The sequence below is a fragment of the Equus caballus genome, chromosome 14 (assembly GCF_041296265.1).
Source record: "Equus caballus isolate H_3958 breed thoroughbred chromosome 14, TB-T2T, whole genome shotgun sequence".
NCBI classification, from domain to species: domain Eukaryota; kingdom Metazoa; phylum Chordata; class Mammalia; order Perissodactyla; family Equidae; genus Equus; species Equus caballus.
Window position 1 is genome coordinate 105,147,996 of NC_091697.1, and position 20,869 is coordinate 105,168,864.

A 20,869-nucleotide genomic window follows, 5' to 3' on the forward strand; every position below is an offset into this window, starting at 1 on the left:
GGTCGTGGCAGTCCGATGTGGGGCGTCCAGGGATGGAAGGATGCCCAGGCTGGTTAGGAGCGGAGGGACTCTTAACCTAGGTGGTCGTCAGGCTTTGCTGGGGTTGACTCCCGAATAGAGGCTGGAAGGAGGGTCAGGAATTAGTCCGGTGAAGGAGGGGAGGTCTTCTAGGCCAAGGGGACTGCACGGTGGGAGGAAGCATTGCCTTGTGTGTGTTGGGACGTACAAACAGTTAAGTCTCACGGAAGTGTGAAATGGCGAGGTGGGGACTGGTGAAGGATGAGCCTGGAGAGGAAGGCAGGGTGAAGTGTCAGCCTTCCCACATCCTGCGTGTGTCCTGGCGGGGTGCTTGTAAGATGTTAAGTGGAGGAGCAGAGTAATCAGATTTTCGTTGGCTCTGGCATGCCCTTGACCAGGGCTTCTGAAATTTCCGTGCCCTTATAATCACCCCAGAATCCCGTTAAAATGTGGATTCTAGTTCAGGAGTTCCAGGGTGGGGTCTGAACTGCTGCATTTCTAACAGGTTTCCAGGGTAAAGTCAGTTCTGTTAGAGCAGGGGTCACCTTTTGCAAAACAAGGCTATAGAGGTTAGTTTTGGCATCAAAGTAGTAACAGACTGGGATTATGAGAGCTCAACTAGGAGCAAGCAGTGGGAATGGAGGGAAAAGGGCAAATCTGAGAAATCCTACAAAGTAAATTTGGCAGGAGATGGTTGATAGGATTTGGAGCATGAGGGAAGGGCAGCGGTAAAGGATGATACCCAGGTTTTTGGCTCTTTTATATATACACACAGTAATAGTTGCTCTTGTTGGTGTACAGGGAGCATTTTGACTAATTGGAGTCTTACAACCACCAGCACAATCAGGGTCCACAACAGTGCCATCATTCCAGAAAAAACTCCCTTGTGCTGCTCCTTTGTAGTCAGGTCCCCTCTCCCCCATGTAAATCATTGTTCCCATATATGTAATATATCATCTTAACTTCATCTGCTTTCATTCCTGCCCCCCCCCCCCCATCTTTGGTACTTAGCAGTTTGATTATGGTGTGTCTGGGCGTGATTTTGTTTGTGTTTTTCCTGTTCTGGGCTCACTGATCTTCTTGAATCTGTAAATTTGTGTTTGTCACCAAACTTGGGAAGTTTTCTGTTGTGATTTCTTCATATATTTTCTTTCTGCACCAGTCTCTCTCCTCTCCTTCCAGGGCTTTAAATGATGTGAATGTTAGACTTTTTGATGTTGTCCCCCAGATCCCTGAGGCTCTATTAATTAAAAATTTTTTGGGGGGGGCCAGCCCCGTGGCCGAGTGGTTAAGTTTGTGTGCTCTGCTTCAGCAGCCCAGGGTTTTGCTGGTTCAGATCCTGCGCGTGGACATGGCACTGCTCATCAAGCTGTGCTGAGGCGGCGTTGCACATGCCACAACTAGAAGGACACACAACTAAAAAATATTCAACTATGTACTGGGGGGAGGGGCTTTGGGGAGAAAAAGGAAAAATAAAATCGTTAAAAAAAAATCCTTTTTTCCTCTCAATTCTTCAGACTGTGTAATTTGTATTGCTGTATCTTCAGGTTCACTTAATCTTTCCTTTGTCATCTCTATTCTGTTGTTGAGCCCATCTGGTGAAGTTTTAATTTCAAATATACTTTTCTCTTCTAAAATTTCCATTGGCTTATCTTTTACAGTTTTTATTTTTCTGCTGAGAACTCCAGTGTTTTCACCCATTTGATGAGTGTTCACCTTTATCTCATAGGAAATTATTATGATAACTGCTTTAAAGTCTTTGCCTTGTAATTCCAACATCAGGTCATGATGGGTGGGGAGTTGGCATCTGTTAATTACCTCTTCTCTCAAGAATTTGTCAGATTTTCCTGTTCTTTGCAGTAATTCTGGATTATATTGTATATTTTGAATATTTCTTTTTTGGATGCTTGGTTGTGTTAAAATCCTCTGGAAGGTGTTGATTTTTGTTTTGACAGGCAGTGAGCCTGCTTAGGTTGTGACTGCACGTTCTGTGTTGCCTTCTGTGAGTGGTGGTTACATCGGTCCAATTTTCAGAGCCTTTGCTCTGCTGTTTGAGTTTGACTCATGTAGCACTCGGGTTAATCTGGAACTTGGGCAGTAGTTAATGTCATAGTTCAGTTCTCTAAGCCTTTGTTATCCTTCTTCGAAGCTGCTCCACATGTTGACAGCTCAGCATTGAGACTGGAACTTATGTTCGATCGTACACAGAATTAGGTGATTGCTCTTTCCTGCTCTCTTTTCCCCAGGATTCTCATGTGCTCTTCCCTGTGGATACCCGCATGCTGGTTCATATGACCAGAAAGACCTAGATTTCTCTGAGTGTTAGCCTTCTCACTGCAGAGCAGTTCCCTGCAGTGGGGGCCACCTTCAGGGCAAAGGGTTAAGAGAGAGAAGAAAATAAAAGAGATTTTCTCCATATTCTTCACAGTATGGTTCCTCCAGCTGGAGAGACAGGTTTTCTCTTGGGTTTTAAGTGCCAAAGCTGCCATGGTTGGTAGCAGTAGAGTTGTGAGGCTAAAGAGAGAAGACAAATACAAGAAAACCCAGGGATTCCCCCCACACCTACTGGCGTTCAGGGATCCCTTTCCTTAATCTTCTGGAGAAAGATAAGGGTTTTCTACTGGAGTTTTTACTGACTGTGCCCACTGTGCACTTCTGGGATGAGGCCTTCCATCAAAGCTGGAGACAAGGGGCCAGCCCGGTGGTGCAGCGGTTAAGTTCGCACGTTCTGCTTCTCGGCAGCCTGGGTTTGCTGGTTCAGATCCCGGGTGTGGACATGGCACTGCTTGGCAAAAAGCCATGCTGTGGTAGGCATCCCACGTATAAAGTAGAGGAAGATGGGCATGGATGTTAGCTCAGGGCCAGTCTTCCTCAGCAAAAAGAGGAGGATTGGCAGCAGTTAGCTCAGGGCTAATCTTCCTCGAAAAAAAAAAAAAGCTGGAGATGAAAAAAGGACCAAAAATTAAAACAAAAAACAAACTGTGGCACTCACGTATTACAAGGTTGTTATGTCGATTTCAGTTTCAGTCCCCAGTCTACCTGCTGTTGTTTACTTTTCAGATTACTCCTGTAGGTTTTTAAAGATACTCTACCAGAGTTTTTAGTTGTAGTGAGTGGACAAATACACTATAGATGCCTCACTCTGTCTTGGCTGGCCAATCTTTTTTTTTTTTTTTTGGCTCTGATTCATTTAAAAATGATTCTCTGCAGTGCCATAGAAACATCATTCTTTCAGACATCATAGCCCAAGGTTTAAAATTAGTATTCTTTTTATTAGCATGGCATTACAGTCAAAGTCTAAGCATTGCTGGAGCTGAATGCCATTGTTTTCTGGTTTTTTCCTTCATCTTCATTGCTTACTTGTTTGCAGTTCATTCTGGCCGGTTTTCCTGCACAAGCTCCCAGCTTTGACTGGAATGAGGAGCACAGATCCTAGTAGAGAAGAGATCTCCAATGGGCAAAGCATTATATAGTTTCACATAGCTGAATAATCCTTAAATGTTGCAGCTATTAAGGTCTTTTTGCTAGGAACTGAGAAAGGGTTCAGTGAGCTTTGGGACTGGAAAAGGCGAGGCTTTCAAAGAATCAGAATGCCAGTTGTTGCCTGTGTCTGAAATAGCACTCTTTGAGGGCCTCAGTTTGGTCCTAGCCCGCCCTCTGGAAACTGGCCTAAAATGCATCCAGTCCTTTTTGTGGCTTGGTAGGTGTTGCTACTAATCTTCTGGAAAAATTCAAGTTGCTGATTAGTAAGATGTTGTTTGCTTGTTATTTGTTTTCTGAGAGGCAGGATTCATTTTTCCTGTGTATGCCCTGGGAGCTTTTTAAGGGGCGAAGTGAAGGGACACAGGGATGGATGCTAGACTTCTCTGAATAGATCTGGTTTTGTCCTTTTGTCTTTGGAATGATGTAAGTGGTTTACATAACTATAATTACAAAACAAAATTAAATCTACATAAAAAAGAATTTCTAAAGAGCAAAAGCAAGATGAAACAGTTGAACCTAATTATGTATTGATTTGGTAGCATAATTACAGAAAAAGGAATTATTTTAAATGCCTTTAAAACATAGAATTTAGCTCTACATGCTGAACAAGGTGTACACTAAGGACATAAAGAGTTACAAAATAACTTTTTTCTGTAATCACATTGTTAATAATAATGTTTAGTATGTACTTTGAATATAATAGCCCATTCAGAGGAACCAAGGCTCCGTGAGAAATGACCAGTTCCAGGTCTAAGGCAGGAGATGTGTAAGATGAGCCTGGGATATTTCATCCTGGGAAGCTAGGGAAGACTAGTGGTGCATTGGTTTGCTCAGGTGGCCACAGAAATACCATAGACTGGGTGGCTTAACCAACAGAAATTTATTTTCTTCAAGTTCTGGAGGCTGGAAGTCCAAGATCCAGGTGCTGGCAGGTGTTGCTTTCTCCTGAGGGCTTGCTCCTTGGCTTGCAGGTGGCCACCGTCTTGCTGTGTCCTCATATGGTCTTTCCTCCATATACATGTATCCCTGGTGTGTGTGTGTCTCTCTTTTTATATGGACACCAGTCATATTGGATTAGGGCCTCACCCTTATGGCCTCATTTAACCTTAATTACCTCCTTAAAGGCCCTGTCTCCAAATGCAGTCACGTTTGGAATTAGGGCTGCAAGATATGAATTTTAGAGGGATGGAATTCAGCTCTAACAAGTGGTTTCATGTCAAACAACCCATGAACCACTTTGACGAGGCTCCCACCAGCTAAAAATAAGACAATTTGATCACTGACGAGAATAGTAACAGCAGTGTATTTAAATCTATGAGTTTATAATGGTCTTTAGAAAAACTTATTTCACTATCTGCAAACTAGTATAGAAAGAGAAGCAGGCATTTATCTTGCCTTTCCTATGCAAACTATACCTAAGTGACATGGCTGAGAAGGTAGCTTAACTGAATAATTATATAGTTGACAAGTGAAAGTTTTAGTATGTATTTCCATTAATAAATGAAGAAAGTGATAAAGTAGAATATCACCATTTTATATACTCCTGATAAGATAATGAATAGACTGAGGCAATGGTCATCAGTGGCCACTAAATCACAAAAAGAGTGACAGCCTTCCTGTTGAGCATGTGACATCTGTTGCCAATCACCGGGAGTGGAAATCAGATACTTCTGCCCGCTGCATCTTGGTGTTGGAGTTACCAAGGAGAAAACAACATTTAAGCACTGTCTGGAACAACACTTTACTCAGAAAAGACAACAAAATCAGCTTCACTAGTGGGCATTGGTCTCCCATGGCCACTGGTCACTGTCTGCAGCTGATGCGGGGCCATTGGCCTGCGCACATCCCTCCTGTGCCACAGAATGAAGGACTTCATCCTCTCCCCACAGAGGACAGATAGAGGAGTGGGCTTGGCCAGGTGCCATATGACACATCGGCTTAAACCGAACAAAGGGGTACATACTGCATTTGAAACGGGGAAAGGGATTCCCACATGAGGTGGTAAGTCCAGCACAGGCTGGGAGGATGCTTTATCTCTTGGTGAGAAGGCGTTCCGTGCCCAAGGCTGAGACGGGCTGGAAAGACTGTATGCACACGACTGCGTCTCCCAACACACCTCATTAGCTCCTGAAGGAAGTACACATATGCCCCCTCAAATTGGACTTGAATCAGATCAAACTTCTAGATCTGTTAACCTGTTTACAGGAAATACACAGGACAGAGGAACATGTTAAGTGACATGCAATCAGCAAATCCAAAATGTGGGAAACTCTGTAGGAAAATCAACCCAGTTTCTTCAGTAAATAAATTGCAAAGGCGTGAGTGGGGGAAGGAGTAATTTATAGATTTAAAGAGAGACTTAAGAGACATAGCAACCAAATGGATGCCATGCACCTTGTTTGGATCCTGTTTGAACAAAATGACTGAAAAGAGACATTTGGGGAAATGTGACTACAATCTGTTTATTAGTTTTCCATTGCTGTATTACAACTTACTCTAAAACTTAGTGTCTTAAAACAATAAACATTTATTATCTTATAGTTTCCATGGGTCAGGAGTCCAGGAGTGGCTTAACTGGGTCGTCAGACTTAGGGACTCACAAGGCTGCGTTTATCTCAACGCTTCGTGAGAAGGATTCCCTTCCTCCTATAGTACTTGTAAGACTTAGTTCCTCTTTGGCTGTTGAATTGAGACCTTGGTTCCTCTCTGACTGTTGAGTGGAGGCCTCCCTTAGTTTCTTGCTACTTAGGCTTCTCCACAGGGCATTTCACAACATGGCAGCCTGGCTTCCGTGAGAGGGGAGAAGCAAGAGAATAAGAGAGGGGGAGCAAGATAGAAGCCAGTGTCTTTTTGTAACCTACTCTCGGAAGGAACAACATCCCAACATATTTGCTGTATTCTCTTCTTTAGAAGAGTCACTGGATCCAGTCCATACTTAAGGGATGGGTTTATACAAGGCATAAATACCAGGAGCCACTTGAGAGGCTGCTTGCTACAGACTGTAGATTGAATAATATTAAGAAATTATTGGCTTGTCTTAAGTATGATAATTATGGTTTTTTTTAAGGTGTGATTATTACAGTTATCTTTGGAAAGTCCTTATCTTTTAGAGTTGCATACTGAAATATTTCCAGATGAAATGGAATGAGATATCCAGGATTTGCTTCAAAATAACCCAGTGGAAGACTGGCAGAGGGTAGCAAGCATGGCAGAGGGATTCTAGAGGAAAGAATATTGGCTGTGTACTTATAATTGTTGAACCTAGATAATGAATATACTATTGTCTCTTTTTTTGTTGATATTGTAATTTTCCCTGAAAAAGTAAGAAAGAAAATGAGCAAGTAAGTAAACAAAAAAACCCCTTAGTACCAAATCATATATTCACATCTTAGTACACTGTGCATTCTTGGATTCTGGAAAGGTTTTTCAAAATTTTATTTTTTATTGTGGTAAAATATATATAACATTAGATTTAGCGTTTTAACCATTTTTTAATAAAGATTTTATTTTTCCTTTTTCTCCCCAAAGCCCCCCGGTACATACTTGTGTATTTTTAGTTGTGGTTCCTTCTAGTTGTGGTACGTGGGACGCCGCCTCAGCATGGCTTCATGAGTGGTGCCATGTCCGTGCCCAGGATCTGAACTGGTGAAACCCCCAGCCACTGAAGCCGCTGAAGTGGAGCCCGTGAACTCAACCACTCAGCCATGGGGCTGGCCCCAATTTTAACCATTTTTAAGTATACAGTTCAGTGGCATTAAGTACATTCACATTGTTGTGCAGCCATCACCACTGTCCATCTCCAGAACTTCTTCATCTTCCCCAACTGATACACTGTTCGCGTTAAACACTAACTCCCCATTCCTCCCTGCCCTCGGCCCCTGGCACCCACCCTTCTGCTTACTGTCTGTGAAACTGACTACTCTGGGTACCTCATAGTGGAATCAGGCAATATTTGTCCTTTTGTGTCTGGCTTATTTCACTTAGTATAATGTCTTCAAGGTTTATCCATGTTGTAGCATGTGTCAGTATTTCCTTCCTTTTTAAGGCTAAATAATAATCCCTTGTATATGTGTACCAGATTTTGTTTATCCACTCATCTGTTGATAGACACTTGGGTTGCCTCCACCTTTTGGCTCTTGTGAATAATGCTTCTCTGAACATGAGTGTACAAATATCTGTTCAAGTCCTTGCTTTCAGTTATTTTGTGTACATACCCTGAAATGAAATGACCGGATCAAATGGTAGTTCTGCGTCTGATTTGTTGAGGAGCCACCACACTGTTTTCCACGGTGGCTGCACCATTTTACATCCCCATGAGCAGCGCACAAGAGTTCTAATTTCTCCATCTCCTGGCTAACACTTGTTGTTTTCTGTTTTTGTTTTTGATTGTAACCATCCTAACTGATGTGAAGTGATATCTCATTGTGGTTTTGATTTGCGTTTTCCTAATGTTTAGTAGTGTTGAGCATCTTTTCATGTGCTTATGGCCATTTCTCTATCTTCTTTGGAGAAATGTCTGTTCAAGTGCTTTGCCTGTTTTTGAATTCTGTAAGGGCTTTTTAAATAGAAAAGATAAACACTGAAGTTTGCCCAGGAACATACTCACTGTGGTGTATCGTTGTTACTTCTTAGTTTTGTGTCCCTCTCTAGATTTGAAGCTTCTTGCTGGTGAGAGCTGTGTGTCTTCTCTCTGTTACCTCGGTGCTGCCTAAAACATAGTAGGAAGTGAATCCAAAAATTAAAGGAATTCTGTCATTGTGTATTCTGAAAACATACACTCAAATTTAACTCTGGGATTTTAATCTCAGATTCTCTGTGGTGTAGAGAAACATGAAGGAAAAAACCCGTCAGCACTGGTCCGTCAAATCATCTTCTCATTTCATGTCCCTTCAAAAGCAATATTGATATTTGTCCCTTAATCCCAAGTATCCAAAAACAGCAGAATATTTGTAAAAATGAATATGACCATGTGAATAAGTCTTTATTTTTCGTCTTGGATAAGTTTTTAACTAAAGGATATATTTCTGAAAAAATACTTTGACATAGAAATATTAATAGTGGTGCAACTAAGAATTTTAGCAAGTTTAGGTATAATAAGAAATGATTAAATTGTTAGTCTTTCTTTGGGAAACATGATAATAATCTGTACCTTCTTTTTTGATATTTGAAAGGTTGCTCTTTGATCAAGACACACATCTTACATCTGAGTTCAGTTTCCATCCTGGTATAAGTGGAACGTGCAAAGGTGAGAAAGAATTCTTTTTCACTAAGTAGTTCCTTTAATTTCTCAAGTGTTATTATTCCATTAACTGCTTTTATACTTACTTGCTCTTTAACTTTACACAGTTAGTTTCTTATAAGCATCTGTAATAGACCCTAAAGTTGGTTTAAGTCTATTAGTATAAGAACAGCAATGGGATCGTAACTTCTGGAAGATGTTTACGACTCCTGGAGGGCTGCAGAGATCTGGAAGTGGCACTCAGATAGCTGTTCTTCCCCACATCTCCAGCTTAATCCTAGAACCTGTCAATCTGCAAAAGTAAATAGCACTTTTTAACAACCAATCTGATTATTTCAGACTGAAATTAAGGTACAAATACCCTTGGTATAATATTTTTATTTAATTAATTTTTAATTGAGGTATAATTGACGTATAACATCATGTTAATTTCAGGTGTACAACATAATGATTCAATATTTGTATTGTGGAATGATCACCACAGTAAGTCTAGTTAGCATAGTCTATTATGTTAGTCTAGTTAACGTAGTCACACAATGTCTAGGTATATATATTTTTAACAAGTGCCTTTCACTTACCAATTCTCCATACGTCCTGAGTCCACTTCTATGTCAATTTAAGTGCTTCTAGAAAAATCTATCATTGATCATCACTGTTCAAAAAGATCAATTCTGCAGTAGCTGTTTAAATTAGAGGTTATTTCCTTTTATGATTTCTTCTTGTGAGCCATTTTTTGTTGTGGAGGATGTCTGGAAATAGGTGTAGAATAGAAGAAAAATTTCCCTAAACACCAGGAAGATCTTCTTTTATGTATAGTTCAGAGTCTTTTTCTGTACATCATCTCACCTGATACCCCAATGGTAAGTTACAGTTTCATCTTGGAGTGGTTTTCCTGCATGTAATTGGAAGGGACAGTGTGTAATAGTGGTCTCTAGAATCTGTTCTTAGGATGTGTGAAGTGCCACTAGGAAGAAGTTAGACATCTGTTTTAATATTCCAACCAAGTTTTTTCTTTCCCTTTCGAAATGGATAGACCTTGATTATTTTTGATAATTTTTAAAAGTAAAAAATGTTTTTAAAATACAGAATTATATAGTGTAGAAAGTGAAAGGTTCCATCCCCTACTCTTCTGCAGAATTCCACTCCCAACAATTGGTAGTGTTTAGTATTTGTATATCCTGCTAGACTTTTGTATGCCGATATGTATGTCTTTTTTCATAACTGATATTGTATTACATAGATTTCTTTGCTTGTTATATTGATCTACCTCAACCTTTCAAATTGCTACCTATTATTCCATTGTATGATATACCCTTATTTAATAAATTGGTATTTTTATGTTTCTCAATACTATAACAAATATGAATATTCTAATACTTGCTCCTTTGCCTGCTTTTCTGATTATTTCCTTAGAATAACTAGCTAAAGTTAGATTTCCCTTTAAAGGATGTACATGTCAGATCTTGACATATATCGCCCTCTAAAAAAGATAGCTTTTTTGCTCTAGATCCAACACAGGACATCTTCAGTCTTTGCTAAACTGGTAAATAAAAAGTATCTGATCATTTTAGTTTGCATTTTTGAAAAATACCACAGTTAGGCATATTTTAATATTGACCATTCATAGTTGTTTTTTGTGTGTGAATTGCCTTATATGTCTCCTAATTATTCTCACTTTATTATTGATTTATAAGAGCATTTGATGTATTAAGGATAGCAAAACTTTGTCATATATATGCAAATAGTTTTACCCAGGTTACTAGTTTTAATGCTGTTCATGATATATTTGTACAGAAATTTTAAGTTTTTATGTCGTAAAATCTGTCAGTCTTTTAGGGTTTCTTGTTTTTTTCAAACTTAGAAATATTTTACCTACTTCAACTATTTTCTTTTGTCTTTATTCCTATTTATTGTATTTACAGTTTTTACATTTATATCTTTAAGCTCTTTTGAATATTTTGGCATATGGGAAGGTAGTTCTGTAACTTCATTTTTTCAAGTAGCTAACCAATTGCCCCAAAACTATCTATTGAATAACGTATCTTGTTACTACTGTTTAAAATACCATGAATTTTCAATTCTCAGCTATTTATAGATCTGTTTCCCACTTTTTGATTTGTTTCATTGATCTGTATGACTATTTCTACTTATGTGCCATCCTGCAATATTTTAACAACCTTAGATTAGTACATTTCTATATTTGGTAGGGAAGATCTCCTCCTACACAGAGTAGCTGGCTATAGCGGTCATCCTCAGCTTCTTTGGTACAAACAGCAAGCTCAGTGAAGTATGAAACTTTGCCCACCACTTTACCCTCTTCCATCTTTTGTTGGTGGGATTGGCTCTGAGCTGGGTGGTTTTCTGGGATTCTGATGGAAGAAATCCACGTAGTTACTTCTGAAGAAGCCCTCCTTTTCCTGTGTTGAATGACAAGCTGCTTACCAATGTTTGGTTTCCCTTTAATCCATTTCTATCTTCTAATCTATAGTGAGTATATTTCCTTTTTTTCTCATTGCTGCTTCAGTTTTGTTTTTTTTTTAAACTAATCATTTCTTTGGATTCTCTCTAGGAACTGGAAAGGGAAGAAAAGTTAAAATATGGGCTCAATTTGCCATCTTAAAAACAGAAACTCTGACTTTCCCTGAATTATATACTAGCATTATGAGTTTTTTAAAATGACCTAAAATGAAATAAAAAGAAGAAAGTATTCTTTGTAGTGGGGTTTAAATCTATATAACTTTCTATACATATCTTTTCCATTCATTCATCCTGAAACAAAGAAATATCAAGTACTGTTTTATTCAGTGTAGTATATTTGTTTCTTTCTAGATAATAATTTAAAAACCTTGACACATAAAAGAGGTGTTAGGAAATTATGATTTACAAGATGATTTTTAATGACATTTTGCAGTGTCTGTAAAATCCTTGGGTCATTGTCAAAGCAGAGCCATAAAACTGTTGCAGATGATTTATGAGTGTATTTCATTCTAGGCACACCTTCTCCGGAGATTCACCTTGGGTTCAAACTCGGAGAGGATCCACAAGAGCAAATGAGTACAAATAAGACGATGCCTGTTCTTAGTGAGGATGCAGTCTTGCAGGTGTGTAGCATATTGATTAATACATACTTATTAGAAATTGGAAATGCTGTTTCCAAGAGTGGCAAATTACTAAGGATTAATTATTTATGTCTGTTGTTTTGCTTATTCTTTCTTCTCTTAGTCAGTTTTTTCTCCTTTCTTAGCCATTCTGTTTCTTTGCTGCAACTTTAGTGAAAGCCAGTTGTTTTAGGAGGGGGAGGGGTTAAAATATTTCCCTTCTTCCCTGTATTTTTCTTTCTGGCAGAGATGTGTAAGCGAGAGAAATAGAAGGTTAAAATAGGGTATAATAATTACAAACAATTGCCTTAGAAGATTTGAAGAGTTAGTGAATGTATCTTGCAAAGATTTGTCATTGGATAGTAAATCAGCTGTCTGCTGTTTATGGGCTTGTTGTAAAATTAGGATAAGAAGGATAAATGAAGTACTTGATGTTTGTCCCTCTCTTTCACCTTCATGGGAATTCATTGGTAGTAAAATAGATACCTTCTTTAACACTCCCCTGCCCCACTTTGTTTTGTTAGATAATATAACCAAAGTGTTTAAACATCTGTAGCAAATTTTAATTAATATTGTTTAAAAAATTGGCACACATTGCTGTTTTCACTTTTGTGTGTGTGTGTGTTTGAAGAAGATTGGCCCTGAGCTAACATCTGTTGCCAATCTTCCTCTTTTTACTTGAGGAAGCTTGTCCCTGAGCTATCATCCATGCCAATCTTCCTCTATTTTGTATGTGGGATGCTGCCACAGCATGGCTTGATGAGCTCTGTGTAGGTCCGTGTCCAGGATCTGAACCCATGAACCCTGGGCAGCTGAAGTGGAGTGCATGAACTTAACCACTGCACTACCAAGCCAGCCCCTCACAGTCTTTACATTTATTCTGTGAAAATAATCCTTTAGAAATTTAACTGTATGAGAGGAATTGATTTTATCAAATGAAGAAATGGAGAGACCAGAAAGAGTGCTTTCCTAGAGTCATTTAAAGAAAAAACTACATTGTTTTAGAACTTAAATTTGATTTCTGAATAAATTTTTAAAAATTACTAAATAGATTTATAAATAAATTCTTCCTTAATACTCAGCTACAGTATTGATATTTCAACTTCAAAACAGACTGTTTTAGAAATGATGGACTATTTTAACTAAGGACAAACTATGAAGGAATAGAGGATCTTCGGTTTGACATACATCATGCTAGTTTAAAAAACACAGATAGCAGTCTTTTAAAATTTTCATATTCATCGTTTTTGTTGGGTCTTGCAATACCTTTCCTTGTTCTTTACATGTGCTATATGGCAAGCAGTTTTTCAACTTTCCTTAGAAAGATTTTGATTTTGTTTGGAGAGTTTAACAATATGTCTGGAAAGGTAATTGGAGACATTGGTATCTATCAAAATTAGGAGATATGATAGTTAATTTTATGTGTCAGCTTGCCTGGGCTGTGGGGTGCCCAGATAGTTGGTCAGACGTTACTCTGGGAGTTTCTCTGAGGATGTTTTTGAATGAGATTAGCATTAAATCAGTGGATTTGAGTACAGCAAAGTGCTCTCCATAATGTGAATGGACCTCATCCAGCCAGTTGAAGGCCTGGATAGAATAAAATACCAGGTTCCCTGAGCAAGAGAGAACTCTCCAGCAGACAGCCTTCAGACTGCATCTGCACCATCAGCTGTCCTGGGTCTTGAGCCTGATGGCCACACTGCAGACTTGGACTTGCTAGTTTCCATAATCACATTAGCCAGTTCCTTGTAATAAATCTCTTTGTGTTTATGTGTGTATCCTATTGGTTCCGTTTCTCAGGAGAACCCTGACTAATACAGGGGGTATCACTGGTCTTACTGTAGTCAGTGTTTGACCATCTGCAAAATACTCTTTGACAGGGAATCGTGATTATTCAGTCCTGTGGTTATTACAGTAAGCTGCTTCTTCCACTTCCTGTTCTGAAATATGGGACTCTTCATCTCAGAGTTATGAATCCAGGTTAAGTCTCACTTCTCCTTTCTGTGGCTTCCACCTTCCACCCTTATTCGTATGTAGAGGTGAAATTAGTTAAAATGAACATTGAACAGAACCTTGAAAGGGAAATGAACAATCAGAGGCTTGTTTGATGACTGTGTAATGGAAGAAGGATTGTGGTTGGCAAGGCCAGAGCTCGTGGAGAGATTGTGTATACAGTTGTATGTCGCTTAATGACAGGGATCCGTTCTGAGAAACACGTGGTTAGGCGATTTTGTCATTGTGTGAACGTCATAGAGTGTACTTACACAAACCTGGATGGTTACAGCCTACTACACAACTAGGTTGTGTGGTACTAATCTTGTGGGACCACTGTCATATACGTGGTCTGTTGTTGAGTGAAATACCATCACGTGGTGCATGATTGTATAAATACTGAAGGGTCTTTGTAAGCCCCAGTAGGTAGGTCATATTCTCTCTTACTGGCTACTTTTCTGGGACATAAACAGCTGGACCACCCAAATGCAGGGTGATTTTTCAAAACTTAGAGAACCGCTTGACTCCCTACTGTGCTGATCGCTAATGCCATTGGGACCCTTGTCCTAACTCTTTAACTCATCCTGACCTGCTTTAATTCTTCGGATCCTAGAACTGCTGTCTTTGCCCAGAGTTGCAATTGCTTAGCAATGTTTTGGGAAGGAATGGAATGGAAACAGGGCCTGGGCACCTGACTCAGCCAGAGTAAAGACAGTTCTCATTCAGTGGTTAAATCACTTTGTGTTTAAGTTGTTCTTAGATACTGGTGAAAGGAACTTAAAGTGATCATGTCAACATTTAAGAACACTGAAGCAATGTGGAGATGGTACCATATGAAACTCTCTAAAAGGCAATCATTTGGATATTTGGAAATATTAAAAAATATTTATATAGATAACCAAATTTGGGTGCCTCAGTCTGAGGGAAAGGTATTTTAAATAAATGTTACCAGTAACTCATCCAGATGATTAAAATGCTTCATACCAGGAACGTGTATTCTGCTCTGCTGACTTCAGGGTAGTTTGTGTGGGATGTCTGGTGCCTCGTGGAGAGCCAGGGCGGTCACTGGCTGGCCAGGCTTCTTCCACTCCACTCCCAGGAGTCCATGGTTTAGTTGAAGAGAATGATCTCAGATGGTAGAGGATTGTTTTTCGGTTATGGATGTATAAATAGATTTGCCTCTTTTCCTGCTTCTCCAAATTAACACATTTAATTTAAACTCTAGTCTCTTACACCCTACCCTCAACAGATAAAAGAAAACAAAACTGTAGAATTTAGTGGCCTGGTCAAAGTACAGGGGTATAGAGTCAGGAGAAAAATGGCAGTCACATATATCAAAAGGATAGATAGTAATTCAGATCCCTTAAGAAAGAATTGATTGAAGTGTATCCTTGCATTTTGTCAATTAACGAATGAGTGAACTATATCCCACACTATATTCAGAGGCGTTAGCTCTTGAGTGGTATTTCTGCCTATGGAGGAGGAAAAAAGTCAGCTCTCGGGAGCAGGCTTCCGTCTTACTTGCTTTCTTGTTTTTTGTGTTTTCCTTATGTCGGTAGAGTTAAGTGAATAATTAGCCCTCAACAGGAAAAGTTGCTGGTCCTATAGTAAGATAAATCAAGTGGGTATTACGGATTTGAATAAATTGCTTTGTGGAGACTCAGAAATATCTAGTAAGTATATAAATATACCCTGTTTAATTCTTGGGAGTTTCTAGGTTTGCTCCTTGAAATTCTTTCTTCTCTCTGGGCCTCTGAGCTTTATAAAGTCTGCTTGGGAAGTATATATATTTGGAAACAATGTGACAACCTTGAGGTATGTAAGGATGCATTATTAGTAAATAACAATGAACATTAATGGGAGAAGATTGAAGTGCTCACAGTATTTGAGTTTTCTTGTTAATATGGCTGTTTCAGTGATCAAAAAATGCTTGGGAGTTCAGGCTAATGGCTTTATTTTCAGAAAGCATTATTATTGATCATAGAAACAAACATAGAGGGCCCCCAGAGAGAGATCTTTTGCTTAAGATCTTCCTTGATGCTAACAAGATATTTAAGGCAAGGATTCCTTTTAAAGTGATGAAAGCCAGTATGCTGTAAAGTATTAAAATGAAAGCATTTTATCTTTTTTGAAAGGGACACAACAACTGCAAATTTTCTCACATGACTTGAGAATTAGGCAGAATCTGTTTAGCATTTAACAGCATAACACAGAGATTGTATAATTTCTGTCCTTTAGGGGAAATATTAGAACTCTGAACCTGGTAAGAATAGCTCATCAGAACCATTATGGATTCATGAACTCGGAGAAGGGAAAAACTAGGAATAAAAAGAAGGAACACTCCCTTTCTCTTTACTTAAGTTCCACCAGTTCTTTTATAGAAAGAGGTTAGGATAAAAAACTAAATATAAGAGCGAAAACTGTAAAACTGTTAGAAGAAAATTTAGGGGAAAAGTATCATGACTGAATTTGGCAATGACTTCTTGCATGTGAAAGCACAGGCAACTAAAGGAAAAATAGATGAGCTAGACTTCATGAAAATTAAATATCTTTGTGTATCAAAGGACACTATCAACAGAGTGAAAAGGCAACCCAAGGAATGGGAGAAAATATTTGTAAATCATATGGCTGATAAGGGATTGATATCCAGAATATATAAAGACTCTTACAACTCAACAACAAAAAACAACCTGATTAAAAAATGGGCAAAGGACATGAGTAGACATTTCACCAGCGAAGGTATACAAATGGCCACTAGACAAATGAAAAGGTGTTCAGCATCTTTAGTCATTAGGGAAATGCACATCAAAACCACAATGAGATACCACCTCGCGCTCATTAGGATGGCTAGTATCAAAAAACAAAATAACAAGTGTGGGTGAGGACGTGGAAAAGTTGAAATTCTTGCTCATTGCTGATGGGAAATGTAGAATGATGTAGCCACTGTGGAAAATCATATGCTGATTCCTCAAAAAATTAAACACAGAATTACCATATGATCCAGAAATTCCACCAAAAGTAAGTGAAAGCAAGGACTTGAAAATATATTTGTACATCCACATTCATAGAAGCATTCACAATAACCAAAAGGTGGAAGCAACCCAAGTGTCCACCAGCAGATGAGCGAATAAACCAAATGTACATACATACAAGGCAATGTTATTCAGCCTTGAAAAAGAAGGAAATACTGATATATGCTACAGCATGGATGAACCTTGAAGACATTATACTAAGTGAAATAAGCCAGTCACAGAAGGGCAAATATTGTAAGATTCTTTTTATATGAGGTACTTAGAATAGTCAAATTCATAGAGACAGAAAGTAGAAGAGTGGATGCTAGCGGCTGGGAGAGGGGTGAATGGGGAGTTAGTGTTTCATGGTATGGAATTTCCATTGGGGGAGATGAAAAAGTTCCAGAGATGGGTGATGATGATGGTTTTGCATCAGTGTGAATGTATGTAATGCCACAAAACTGTACATTTAAAAATGGTTAAAACGAGGGGCCAGCCCTGTGGCCAAGTGGTTAAGTTTGTGCGCTCAGCTGCAGGCCACCCAGTGTTTCATCAGTTCGAGTCCTGGGCACGGACATGGCACCGTTCATCAGGCCATGCTGAGGCGGCATCAGACATGCCACACCTCGAGGGACCCACAGCTAAGAATATACAACTATGTACCGGGGGGCCTTGAAGAGAAAAAGGAAAAAAATAAAACCTTAAAAAAATGGTTAAAACGATAAATTTTATGTTATATATATATTTCACCACACCAAAAAAAGACACTAAGAAAGAATAACATAAGAATGATCTTAAATGTTTATCTTGTTGCATTGGATTAGCATTCTTCACTTGGGAAAAACTGCTGTTTTTCTTCCTAGAAACCTCAAGATGAAATGGAAAAAAATCGAACTCTGTTACTGTAAGTATACTAATGTTTGTCTTTGTTATATTGTAGATTTTGTCATTTTGCACATCTAAAATCAGTCTTCAGTTTCTTAAGAGTTTTAGAATCATTGTATATTTTTGAATAATTGCGTCTAGTACCATAAGTGTATGTTATTTTACAAACATTCTAGATATTTCATGAGAAAGACTGAATCAGATTAAATCAATTCTCTGTCTATGAATATTATTAAAACAGATTTATAGCATAACATAAAGGAAGAATTTTTAGAGCTATTGGAATTAGACTTTATACAACTGTTATACACTAAGAGACTTTATTCTTGCAGTTCTTTTAAAACAATAGTTCTCAAAATATGTTGTGTGGACTCCCCAGGGTGTCCCTGAGACTCTTTCTAGAAGATCTTGTGAGGTCAAAACTATTTTCCTAATACTGTAACACATTATTTGCCTATTTCACAGTACTGACATTTGCACTTAAGTGCTGAGGCGAATGGTGGGTTAAATGCTGGAGCCCCAGTAGGGGTCGGGGCAGCAGTGCCAGTGCTGGTAGTCGCTGAGTTTCCCACTGCCATGTGCCAGCAGTTGAAAAAGGGGGAAAAAGCCTCTTTCACTTAATGCATTTGATGAAGCAGAGAAGTTGTTAGTTTATTAAATCTCCACCTTGAGTACATATCTCTTTGCTTTTCTGTGTGATGAAGTAGGAAGTGTGCTTGCAGTACTTGCGTGTGTGCTGAAGTGTGAGACTTGTCTCAGGGAGAGCTCTTGTGCACTTGATTATGTTGTAAGCATTGTAGGAAAACTACCTTCACTTTTTTTAATACTTGAAAGAATAACTGACAGACAAACTGGTTATTCACACTTGGGTATATGGCAAACGTTTTCTTGAAAATGAATGAAGTAAGCCAGTCACTTCAAGGAAAACAGCTGATGGTATTTGTTGCCAATGAAAATATTCAGGCTTTCAAGTGAAAATTAGAGTTTAGGAAAACTCGTGTGTCTACCAACTTGACCTTGCTGGTTTTCTATTACTTAAAATTTTCTGGTGAGATAAGTAGTAATATTTATGAAGGTGATTTTTTGATATTGTATAAGGAAATATATCAACATAAGGAAGATCTGCATAATTCAGTGAATCAGTATTTTCTGAAAGACCGGTGCATGATGTCACAGTATCAAGCACAGGTGAAAGATCCGTTCAAAGTGCAAGCTAGCCCAATAGGTTATAATGTAACAGAATACAAAAAGTTCGTTGATTTTGTTTCAGTTTCTACATTTCCAGTAACTAAGGAAGTCATTGCTTTTAGAGTTTTGGTTGGACCTCAAAAAAGAATACCCACAATTTCCCAAAAAGGCTACTAAAATACTCTTCCTTTTTCCAACTGCGTATCTACCTGAGGCAAAGTTTTTGTTATATGCTTCAAATAAAACAACATATGGCAAAAGACTGAGTGCGGCAGCAGACATGAGATGACAGCTGTCTTCTATTAAACCATACATTAAAGAAATTGTTTTTAAAGTATGAAACAATGCCACTTTTCTCACTAATTTTTTTTCATTTTGGAAAATGTAATAATTTTTCATAAAAATATGTTAACATGTTACTGAATTATTACTGTTCTTTGAAAATTAATGATTATTTTAAAAGTTTTCTCCATTTTAAATTTCTACTATGTAAATATAAATAAATATAAGCCACATAAACAAAATCTCTTTGGGTTCCTCAGTAATTTTTAAGAGTTTAGGGGTCTAAAGATCAAAAAGTTTGATAACCACTATTTTAAAATAACCCTTTTGCTGATTATATCAGCAATATAAGTTCATCTACAGAAATGGAAAAAAGAGAAGACTAAAGAAGACTAACGTAGCATCCATAATCTCCCTGGTCAGAGAGAACTATTGTCAACATTTTGGTACATATTACTGTAGGCTTTCTATAGATATTTTTTTCATGTTTTCTACAAAATTGGAATCATTCAACAGATAGTTTTTTATCCTGTTTTTAAATTCTGAGTAATAGTTTATCATAATTATTTTCTCATGTCATTAATATTTGTCAAAAATATGAATTTTAATGGCCTCATAATATTTCACTCTATAACTTTACTGTAATTCATTTAATCATTTGTCTACTTTTGGACATTTACATGGTTTGTAGTCTTGCCTAATATAAATAGCTATTTTTTGATAATTTGGATGAAAGTTTGCTCTAGTTTCAGGCTTAAGTTTTAAGTAGTCTTTTGTAATTAAGGAAAAAAATTCTGTTGGCTCAAACTATGAATTTATTTTGTTTTAAATCAGCATGTTCTTCTTAGAGAATCAAGTTTTAGGGGAAAAAACTCAGTATTCTTTTCCATTTGCCTCATAGAAATTATTCTATATAAAGTTTCATTTCCATTTTCAAGATAGCTTATATTGTTCACTTCTATTAGACAGGTGAGAATGTTCAATTTATTATTCTTGCTTAGGATTCAAGTAGCTGTGCCTGGTCTATAAAAACTGCTCTTAAACAGCTGAAACGAGAGGTTTGTTTTTTTTTTTTTGGAGGAAGATATCTTGATTGCATTTGTACATAAATTAGATTGACCAAAAAAAGGGTAGTTAACTGATTGCTTTTCTTTCAGTCAATTTTTAATTATCCCAGGATAGATGATCAAAATTGCAGATTAGGCATGACCCTTATTTTGCTTTCAAACTCTTCCCTTCAATATTTCCTACCTTTTTTTAACCTGCTGTGAACTACAAGAATGATAAAATAGTGTCAGAGAATTTTCTGATTGGTAACTTTCACTTGCATCTAAAACTGTGACAGACTTTCAGTGTATTTGAGGATTCAGAGACCCATTTTTCTATATCCTCAGGATTGATGTCTGGGTACTTGTCATTTTCTCTCTGGTCTGGAGATCTAATACAGTGTTTGATATTGCTAGAGGCAGTAGCTCTGTTCTTACGCATCCTGATATTGTTTGGTTGCAGTTGCCGCCTCTTGCCACTGGGTGGGGGCAAGACTGCATATTCTGAACCCTCTTCCTTCAGCCAAAATCCCAGGGGCTGGCCGGGCGTTGGGCAGGTGGGAGGAGGAGTGCTTTCTCCTGCATGCTCTCGGGGCTTTCTCACTCTGCTCTCTTGGGGTCTTGGCT

At 38.2% G+C, this 20,869-nt stretch overlaps 1 protein-coding gene across 4 annotated transcripts in view; it reads left to right on the forward strand.

The window, feature by feature from the left end:
* Positions 1 to 20,869, forward strand: part of ANKRD31 (ankyrin repeat domain 31) — a 174,280-nt gene that overhangs the window by 49,311 nt on the left and 104,100 nt on the right. For all 4 annotated transcript variants that reach the window (XM_070234674.1, XM_023618164.2, XM_023618167.2 and 1 more), the window contains exons 2-4: positions 8,673 to 8,746; positions 11,732 to 11,841; positions 17,705 to 17,745. In XM_070234674.1, the coding sequence (XP_070090775.1) occupies positions 11,791 to 11,841; positions 17,705 to 17,745 (92 nt within the window). In that variant the 5' untranslated portion in view covers positions 8,673 to 8,746; positions 11,732 to 11,790. The remainder of the gene's footprint in view (positions 1 to 8,672; positions 8,747 to 11,731; positions 11,842 to 17,704; positions 17,746 to 20,869) is intronic.